Source organism: Nicotiana tabacum, chromosome 1 (genome assembly GCF_000715075.1).
Source record: "Nicotiana tabacum cultivar K326 chromosome 1, ASM71507v2, whole genome shotgun sequence".
NCBI classification, from domain to species: Eukaryota; Viridiplantae; Streptophyta; class Magnoliopsida; order Solanales; family Solanaceae; genus Nicotiana; species Nicotiana tabacum.
This window is the reverse complement of record NC_134080.1, coordinates 476,569-486,926: the sequence shown is the minus strand read 5'-3', so window position 1 is coordinate 486,926 and position 10,358 is coordinate 476,569. Positions and strand designations below refer to the sequence as shown.

Genomic DNA, 10,358 nt, shown 5'->3' with positions numbered 1-10,358 from the left:
GGTTGATTGTTGTTGTTGTGCGGCGAAGACTCATAGTCACAAGGGTGGTCAATGGTCAGTTGACCATCCTTTGTCAAAATAGGTAAAATATTACGTTTTAGAGGTATATGACACATATTGAATACTCTTTATCGAGAATTTATTTTCAATTCTTTCAAATTTGAATACTCTTGAAAAAATTCCTAGCTTCACCCCTAGTTGTTATTGTTGAGCAGGAGGCTAAACTGTGTAAAACCTCTCACATACCAAACTGTACTTAGACACACTAAAAAGAAGTATGGTGGGTAAGAGATATTCGTGCTTGACAGGTATATCAAAGGATCAGAGGACTAACTATGTATTATGCCTATGTTTAATCAACCAGAATAACATAAGCAATAAGCTCTATAAATTGTACACTGTGCTTCAATGATTGTAGATTAAAAAATTTACTCTCAGATGCAGATAACACGTGAAGCCATGAGGGGTGTTCAGTAATAAATTTCAGAAGGAAAAATAAAATAAAAATAAAGGCACATTCTATTACAGAGCCCCTGACTCATTTAATACTAGTATACTAAGAGACTTTGGATTCTTATGTTGCAGCAATGTAATTAGAGAAAAAACTTATTTAAGACTACTTACACTCATTTTAATGTAGTCTCGTTACTTGATTGGTGAAAAGCTCTCTAGACTGGGCATGCTGACACTCATGACACTCACCGGGGCGGAGCTAGAGCACGAGCTACGGATTTGGCGAGTAAGTATTTTTTGTTTAAACCCTATATTTATCTTAAGAAATCTATTGAGTATGTATAAATTATTAATATAGAACCTACTAACTTAAACGGTCAAGAATCCTGAACCCATAAACTTTAAATCCTGACTTTGACTTTACACCCACCCCACCGTATAGTTTGTGGAGTAGTACTATTTTTTTTCCCATGCCAATACAAAAGACCTATACTTACAACACTCGCATATTGATATTAGAGCTGCTACCCTGTTAGATGCTGCACGGATAAGCACTCTTGCAATTATATACTATATCTCCAGAGTTCAGACATCAGTCATTTCTTGTTTTTCTTATATCATTTCATTTTTCTCTCTCTCTGTCTCCTTCTATTTATTGTTTCAGGAGTTAAAGGCTTGCCATTTTAATTAACAACACCACCATTTCTCTTCTTCTTATTCTTTACTTGCCTAGTCCATGTTGCTTTAAGCAAGCCCCTGGTGTTTCTGTTACTTAATTTGCCTTTCCATGGCAAAGAAGAAGGGGGGTAGTTCATGGTTGAGTGCCGTTAAAAGGGCTTTCAGGTCACCAACTAAAGATAACAGCTGTGACAAAAAGGCTAAAAGAGAACATGAGTTAGAAGAAGATGAAGAAAAGGTAATTTTGCTTACTATTTCAACAAAATTAATCCTAGTGCATTACTTGTATATACACTATATGGACTCTTAATTGGTGTACCATGTACAGAAAAGAGAGAAGAGAAGGTGGTTGTTCAGAAAACAGCCACAAAATGGTCAACAAACTGAAGGGAAGGTAATTACTGATCCAAAGCATGCAATTGCAGTGGCCGCAGCAACAGCAGCAGCTGAAGCTGCCGTGGCCACAGCTCAAGCAGCAGTTGAAATCATACGGTTGACACGATCCTCAAATAATCCACCTTCCTCAAACAGGCAACACAATGCTGCTATACTCATCCAAACTGCATTCAGAGGATATCTGGTAAGTGAGCTATTTCAAGGTTATGCTACAAGTTTTCTTCAACCAAGAAAATGATATTTTTTTGTTGTATTAACTCCCTTCTGTCACCATTTATATGTACTGGCACGATTGTTATGATACAAGTTATGTAAAAATATGAACGGTTTACCATTTGTTCAGAAACATGTGAAGATATATATTGTTGACTCCATCATCAGATTTTGACTTGTGCTAAAGGGCAGCCGTGCACAAGGCATTCCGAGTTCACACATGGTCCAGGGAAGGGCCGCACCTCAAGGGATGTGATATAGACAGTTTACCTAATGCAAGCATTAATAGCTGGTTCTACCGCTTGAACGACAACTTTACTGTTGCTCCAAAGCTCTCCATCCAGATTTTGACCTGTGCTGAAGAAAATAAAATTCAGAGATAGGTGTTTACGGAAAAGTCAATGTGATCCTATAAAATTTAGTGATTTTAAAATTTAAAACCGGAGAGAATTAGTAAAAATACCAGTCTAGCATTTTGAAAGGAGAAAGCAGTCAGGAGCTAGTAGTTACCATAAGTGCTTAATTCAGGGGTGACAGTAGCTAGCGTTAGATTGAGGACCATATTGAATTGATCACAAGTCATGCATTGGAATGTTGAATATTTATAGATGTACTGGTTAATTATTTAGCTGTCATGTGAAGCAGTCGATTACTTAATTTCTTGGTGCAGGCTAGGAGGGCACTAATTGCATTGAAGGGGATAGTGAAGCTACAAGCATTAATAAGGGGTCAAAACGTCAGGAAGCAAGCAAAGATGACACTGAAATGTATGCAAGCTCTGCTTAGGGTGCAGGCTCGAGTTCGCGAACAACGTACTCGCCTTTCACATGATGGAGGCCGCAGGTCTATGTTTGCTGAAACCACTAACTTATGGGACTCTAAATATCTTCATGACATCCGAGACAGGAAGTCCAGAGTAAGCTCTACTTTCCACCTTAGGTAGTGTAATAAACATAACACTCAGAACCGTGTTGCACTTGCGGGAAACTCCTTGCCGAGGGCCTGTGTACCCCCGGGATTAGTCGAGTCTCTTAATAAAAAAATAAAAATAAACATAACACTCAGAACCTCCTAACTAATCTCTGACAGTAAATTTTTTGTACTAACTACAGTCTAGAGATGGAAGCTCCATTGCTGATGATTGGAGAGATTGCCCGAGATCGCTTCTAGAGCTGGAATCAATGTTACAAGCCAGAAAAGAAGCTGCCTTTAATAGGGAAAAATCCCTTGCTCATGCTTTTACTCAACAGGTTGAACTTTCTGTTAGTTCTTGTGTTAAACATGAATTCACATTCTATTCTTTCAAGAAGTAAGCACTCAATTACTTAAAGTATTTTACGTATAGGTATGGGATGAGATGGATCTTGGCAGTGAAGAAAGAAATGAGAGGGAACTAGAAGAAACAGCAAATTGGCTGGATGATTGGATGTCGTCCAAACAATGGAACACTGCCAGCAGCAGAGGTTCATTTGACAGAAGAGACTCTATAAAGACTGTTGAGATGGACACGGCTAAGTCCTATTCTAACATGGTTCCAAATGCTCGAAGATCACACCACTCGAGTCCGCTTCACAGACAAGCTAGTAGTCCTCATTGTGCTGCTAATTCTCCCCATCACCAGAGACCATCACATTACAATTACTCCACAATTCAACCACCAGCTACCCCACCCCCTTGTCAACCAAAACCTCTCCAAATGCGCCCAACAAGCCCACGTAAAAGCCAATCAACTGCAAACACTCCATGCCTACGCTCCACTACCCGTTCAAATAGTATAATGTCCCGATATAGCACTTCAGGAAATGATGCAGCTGCTGCAGTTCCTAATTATATGGCTGCTACTGAGTCTGCAAAAGCTCGGATTCGTTCACAAAGCACGCCAAAACAAAGGCCATCTACGCCAGAAAGAGAAAGGGTTGGGTCGGTTAAAAAACGTCTCTCTTACCCAATTCCTGAGCCGTATTCTCTTAATGCTACCTATGGCTATAGTCAGAACTTGAGAAGTCCTAGTTTCAAAAGTCTTCAAGCTGCCTATATGGGGATGGAACAACAATCAAACTATTCGTGTTACACCGACAGCCTTGGTGGAGAAATTTCTCCTTGTTCAACCACTGATTTGAGAAGGTGGTTAAGATGAGAAATCCAGCAATAGCAATCAAGTACTGAATAAGGATGACAGACACCAAGCCAGCTCTTGTGTCTCCTACTTTCTTTTATTTAGACCGGAAAATCAAGGTGTAGGTTAATGCTAGTTATCAATTAAGCAAGAAATATCTCGCCGTGGTTTGTATTTCTTTGTTCATTTTCTAGTTCATAGTAGAGGTAAAATTTTGAATTTTCTAATGGTTCATTTCCCTTAACCTCGCTATCCGCAAACAATTAACACTTTGGGATTATATATCAATCAAAATAATCAAAACACATTTCAATCCCAAACTAATCAGGACCAACTATACTCTTATCGAGCTCATTTCCTCGTATACCAAATAATTTATCTTCTAAAATAAATTAATGGTTCTCTAAAAATAGATACAACTTAAATTTAACGCTTTTACTTATAGTAACATTCTTAAAAAATATTACAAAACATTCTGATTTGAGGTATAGGCAATTGACAATGATTTATGTTAAATTGACAAACAGATTCATACTTCAGTTAAACTATACGAATTATGTACAAATAGACAGACGGATCTAGCCTTCAGCATCATGGGTTCTGCACCCATAGGTTTTGGCTCAAATCATATATATATATATAGTAGTAATATAATCTAATGATTATAAATCTTAGATCTGTTTCTATTTAGAAACCAATCGACTAGAGAAGGAGAATATCATTGTGCGGCCTCAAGTTGTTCCTCAGTGTCGTTAACGTAAAGCAAAATCAAGAAAATTAGTACGAAGATCTAGAATAACAAACAATTAGTCGAGGTACGATCAAGCTACCTGGATATCACCGTTATAAAAGATGCAGAACAACTAACAATTTCCACAATTAACGAGATCATGGCAACTCTCAACTGTTACTGTGTGAAGGGATTGAAGGAACAGTTAAAATCAGTTGTGAAGTTTCGGTTGTCTTACTTGAGACATAATTGACTGCAGCAAGGACAATCAATGTTTGCAGACTTTGAATGTTGACAGATTTACTGAGATACTCTCCCTTGCTATTTACCTCAGCAAAATTTAGTGTCAATTAATAGATGGACCCTTTTCAACCTGCACTTATCGTACAAAAAAAATATCAGAATGACTCTGTAAAAGCATGTGCTTTACTGCAAGAGTACCAATAGTGTTATCACATATATGCCCAAAATTGTGTCAAATGAAATGATTAATGAAACCAAGAATTTACCCTCAATTCAATTTTGAAATTGTAAAAACAAGATACTGACACTGGGCTGCATTCGCAACTCAGCAGCCCAAATAGGCCTCCCTTATCTAGTGAAGGTCAAGGCCCAGTAAAGTTCAATGTTCCCCTTTGAACGGGTAAAAATCCTAAAGAATTAACTTAATCAGTCGTCTATCCAACCACTTAAACTAAAAATAGCCAGCAGATATATAATATATGCATAATCTATGTAAAATATGTGTATAATTTATGTATATCGGCGAAAGCAAGTAAACAGTGAATCCAGTCGACTATTTGCATAAAGATCCCATAAATCATGGGGGCAAGTGCAGAGAGAGCCAATTTTGGGATCATCATTTAAGCCGACAATGTATAAGAATATATAAGTTTAATCACTTCGGAACAACTTCAGGCGTACATGACCAAAGTGTACATATAGCAATGCATGTTGAACATTTGTATGCTACCATATTTTGAATTTCGAAAAATATCAGAATGATTCGAGATTATTGGCAAGCTCTTTTTCATGCAAGTAGTTTCTAAAACTTATGAACACACAGAGGCAGCTTTAGCGGCTTAGCATTCTTTTCTACAAGAAAGTTTGCAGTTTGATTTATATTTGTGCTTCATGTGTTTTTACCCGTCAAATCCAAATTCATAATTTCATTAAATTGAAATTAAGTTAATAAATAGAGTTATCAATATGGGTGGGGCCGGGCCCAGCCCAACCTACGTGGGTTTGAGTAATTGACGGACTAGGCTGGGCTAGCCCATTATTTTAATGGGCCTTATAATGGTCAGCCCACCACAGTTCTGTGTGGGCGGCGGCCCCCACGGGCCTGCTCATTATTTTTTAAAATAAAATTTTATATTTTTTTCTTTAAGTTCTAACCTAAAAAAAAAAGATAAATATTTAAAATTTAAAAAATCTTATTAGAAATTTTTTACAAAACTTAATAACTTTTTATACTGTTCTAATATATCACAATAAACACTAAAAAAATAAAAGACAACTATATTTCATTAATATTGGAACGCCAAGGGGAGGTGCCGTGGTGCATGCTATTTGTAGATGATATTGTATTGATTGACGAGACGCGAGACGATGTGAACACGCAATTAGAGGTATGGAGGCAGACCCTTGAATCTAAAGGTTTCAAGTTGAGCAGGACCAAGACAGAATACCTAGAGTGCAAGTTCAGTGGCAAGACTCAAGGAGGGGAAGGGTAGGTGAGGCTGGACTCGCAGGTCATCCCTAGGAGAGGGAGTTTTAACTACCTCGGGTCTATTATTCAGGGGGATGGGGAGATTGATGAAGATGTCACACATCGTATTGGGGCGCGATTGATGAAATGGAGACTCACTTCCGGTGTTTTATGTGATAAGAAGATGCCACCGAAACTTAAGGGTAAGTTTTAGAGAGTGGTGGTCAGACCAATGATGTTGTATAAGGCTGAGTGTTGTCCAGTCAAGATCGCTCATGTCTAGAGAATGAAGGTAGTAGAGATGAGGATGTTGAGATGGATTTGTTGGCACACCAGGTTAGATAGTATCAGAAATGAGGTTATTTTTGACAAGGTAGTAGAGTAGGTAGTTTAAGGACAAGATGTGGAAAGCGCGATTTAGGTGTTTTGGTCATGTGAGGGGGAGGAGCAAAGACGCCCCGGTGAAGAGGTGTGAGAGGTTGATATTGGAGGGCCTACAGAGAGGTAGAGGTAGGCCAAGAAGAGATGGGGAGAGGTGATTGACAAGACATGGCACAACTTTAGCTGACCGAGGGCATGACCCTTGATAGAAAGGTATTGAGGTCGAGGATTAGAGTAGTAGAGTAGGTAGTCTAGAGTGTTTATAACAATAGTATTGGCATGCAGTTTCACTTTCTGTTGGTAGTAGGTTTTTATGCCTACTGTTGTTTTTTTTCATTGTTGATCACCTTACTATCTTATTGTTTTATTCTGCTTTATATGGCTTTTTGGTACTGTCTCTTTGTGGGACCGAAAAAATCAGGTGTCATGTGGAAGCTAGCAAAGCAAACCTTGAACAACGATAAATCAGACAACAAAAGAGAAATATACCAAAAGAGACACAAATATTTAACGTGGTTCAATCAATTGACCTACGTCCACGACAGAGATGAGCAATCCACTATAATAAAAGAGAGTACATAATATCAAGAGAATAAGCTCACAAAGAGACAAACACAAGTGACACAATAACACTTGTCCCGTAAAGTTCTTCCCCTTAACAAGACTCTCAACCCCCTATGGCTACATTATGGATGTTACTAAATGAGAAGGACAAATCTTCAATTTATAGAACTCCAAACCTTTTCCTATAAAAAAATGGACTAGCCAAATATGGAAGAATTCTATTTTTTTCTCTAGGAAAAGAAAAACTCAATTATGGTAAATCTGTTATCCTTTCCTTCATGAGATAGGAAAACCAATTATGGTACGAAAATCTAGACAAACACCTAACAATTCTCTCCCTTGGCCTGAATTTTCTGACAAAGTAAACTTGATTCACTTTCTTCACATAGCCTTCAAGTTTATTTTGTCAGAAGGCTAAATAAACTTGATTCACTTTCTTCACACCTATCTCCAAATCTCCACTGCAAAGTTTGTCTCAACGTGCGTAGCACACCGGCCAAATTTCTTAGACAAACATCACGATTACCGTCAAATAGGTTGCGATTAGAACTGAACCCGCCAAGATGAACTTGTCTTGAACCTCGCTATGATACCACTTGTGGGACCGGAAAAAATCAAGTGTCATACGGAAGCTAGCAAAGCAAACCTTGAACGACGATAAATCAGATAGCAAAAGAGAAATATACCAAAAGAGACACAAACATTTAACGTGGTTCGATCAATTGACCTATGTCCACGGCGGAGATGAGCAATCCATTATAATAAAAAAAGAGTACAAAATATCGAGAGAGAAACCTCACGAAGAGGCAAATGCAAGTGACACACTAACGCTTGTCCCGTAAAGTTCTCTCCTAAACAAGACTCTCCAGCCCTCTATGACTACATTGTGGATGCTACTGAATGAGAAGGACAAATCTTCAATTTATAGAACTCCAAACCTTTTCCTACAAGAAAAGGGACTAGCCAAATATGAAAAAATTATATTTTCCCTCTAGTAAAAGAAAAATCTAATTATGGTAAATATGTTATCCTTTCCTTCATGAGATAGGAAAACCAATTATGGTAAGAAAATCTAGACAAACACCTAACAATTCTTCCCCTTTGCCTGAATTTTCTGACAAAATAAACTTGATTCACTTTCTTCACATAGCCTTCAAGTTTATTTTGTCAGAAGGCTAAATAAACTTGATTCACTTTCTTCACACCAATCTCCAAATCTCCACTGCAAAGTTTGTCTTAACGTGCGTAGCACACCGGTCAAATTTCTTAGATAAACATCACGATTACCTTCAAATAGGTTGCGATTAGAACTGAACCCTCAAGATGAACTTGTCTTGAACCTCGCTCTGATACCACTTGTGGGACCGGAAAAAATCAAGTGTCATACGGAAGCTAGCAAATCAAACCTTGAACGACGATAAATCAGATAGCAAAAGAGAAATATACCAAAATAGACATAAATATTTAACGTGGTTCGATCAATTGACCTATGTCCACGGTGGAGATGAGCAATCCATTATAATAAAAAAGAGTACAAAATATCGAGAGAGCAACCTCACGAAGAGGCAAATACAAGTGACACACTAACACTTGTCCCGTAAAGTTCCCTCCTAAACAAGACTCTTCAGCCCTCTATGGCTACATTGTGGATGCTACTGAATGAGAATGACAAATCTTCAATTTATAGAACTCCAAACCTTTTCCTACAAGAAAAGGGACTAGCCAAATATGGAAGAATTATATTTTCCCTCTAGTAAAAGAAAGATCCAATTATGGTAAATATGTTGTCCTTTCCTTCATGGGATAGGAAAACCAATCATGGTAAGAAAATCTGGACAAACATCTAACAAACTTCTTGCCTATATTTTCATTAATGTGGTGCTCATATATTTCTGATCCGAGATTCTATTGGAAACAACCTCTCTATCCTCACAAGGTAGGGGTAAGGTCTGCGTACACACTACCCTCCCCAAATTCCACGGTGCAAGATAATACTGGGTATGTTATTGTTGTTGTTGTTATTGCATCTTCATCAAACACATTTGAATCCGCTTGTGAGAAGGTTGTCTTAATATCTTCACTTTCATCTACATCTACAATTCATATGCAATAATTTAAAAACTAATTAACGTTTTAAGACGTTGATCTTTTAATATGACGAGCTCAATAAACTTTAAGCTTGAGATACTTTTCTTGTTATTTTTAGTGTTATATACTTTTTATATTTATAATCTTTAAATACATATTTTAATTAGGCCCACAGGCCGATCCAACCAATCAAGCCTCACAGACCACGGGCTTATTCGGTTTGGCTTAAAAGCCTCATTTTAAACGGGCTCCAAAATTTTTAGTCCAATCCTGCTAAATCACGAGTTGGACTGGGCCAACCCATATTGACGGCTCTATTAATAAAGGGGCATTTGCATCTATACCCGCTTTTTGTGTCACGTTTTAACTTGTGCCCGCTTTGCAAAAAAAATTGCAAGCGTACCCGTTTTTTCGCATAACTTCAGCATACGGGGATGAAGTAACAAAGGCAATCACGCAAAACTTCAGCATTCTAGTAGCCGGGCCTGAAGTTCAGCTCTAGAGTTGAAGTTTTTATTTTGTAACTGTCGAACTTCAGCTCTAGAGCTGAAGTTTTTGTTTGTAAGCTTCAGCTCTAGAGCTGAAGTTTTTGTTTTGTAACTATCGAACTTCAGCTCTAGAGCTGAAGTTTTTGTTTGTAAGCTTCAGCTCTAGAGCTTAAATTTTTGATTGTAAGCTTCGAACTTTTGTTTGTAACTGGCGAACTTCAGCTCTAGAGCTGAAGTTTTAGCCTATTTACACCATGAGTGTAATCCTCCCCTTGTTCATAGGTATTTGTTTCTTTCACTTTTGCGACTCTAACCAAAACATAAAAGGAAGAACATATAAAACCATTGCTCACGCTTACAATGGGAATCTGTGTTTCCTTCTAAGATTAGCTATAAAACAAAATAGAAAAGAAAATTTACTTAGGGAATATCATAAACCAGTTGAGTCCAAAATTGCAAATACTAAGTTTTTAAGTAGAAATTATTTTTTATTAAAGGCCTGCTTGATCCAAAGCAATGAGTCATTTGGCAGTTGAAGAT

General features: G+C 37.7%; 1 protein-coding gene and 1 long non-coding RNA gene across 3 annotated transcripts; one reads left to right on the top strand and one right to left on the bottom strand.

The window, feature by feature from the left end:
• Window positions 1-876: 876 nt before the first annotated feature.
• Window positions 877-4,075, top strand: LOC107816801 (protein IQ-DOMAIN 18-like). Its single transcript, XM_016642550.2, has 5 exons — window positions 877-1,369; window positions 1,460-1,711; window positions 2,411-2,656; window positions 2,853-2,990; window positions 3,086-4,075. The coding sequence occupies exons 1-5, from the start codon at window positions 1,241-1,243 to the stop codon at window positions 3,875-3,877; spliced, it is 1,557 nt and encodes a 518-aa protein (XP_016498036.1). The 5' UTR covers window positions 877-1,240; the 3' UTR covers window positions 3,878-4,075.
• LOC107816802 (uncharacterized) lies at window positions 1,360-5,114 on the bottom strand. 2 transcript variants are annotated; one of them, XR_012696179.1, is made up of 4 exons: window positions 5,096-5,114; window positions 4,687-4,959; window positions 1,860-2,092; window positions 1,360-1,691 (listed from the first exon to the last, which is right to left on the bottom strand). It is a non-coding gene; the product is annotated as an uncharacterized LOC107816802 (long non-coding RNA). The 2 variants fall into 2 exon arrangements; XR_001655037.2 differs by lacking the exon at window positions 5,096-5,114 and having other exon boundaries at window positions 4,687-5,064.
• Window positions 5,115-10,358: the final 5,244 nt, after the last annotated feature.

What these genes read in the sequence shown, in the direction of transcription:
- LOC107816801 (XM_016642550.2), top strand. Translation starts at nt 1,241, where the DNA reads ATGGCAAAGAAGAAGGGGGGTAGTTCATGGTTGAGTGCCGTTAAAAGG. An exon ending in CTGCATTCAGAGGATATCTG is followed by an intron (nt 1,712 to 2,410) that starts GTAAGTGAGCTA and finishes TTCTTGGTGCAG; the next exon opens with GCTAGGAGGGCACTAATTGC. An exon ending in TCCGAGACAGGAAGTCCAGA is followed by an intron (nt 2,657 to 2,852) that starts GTAAGCTCTACT and finishes TACTAACTACAG; the next exon opens with TCTAGAGATGGAAGCTCCAT.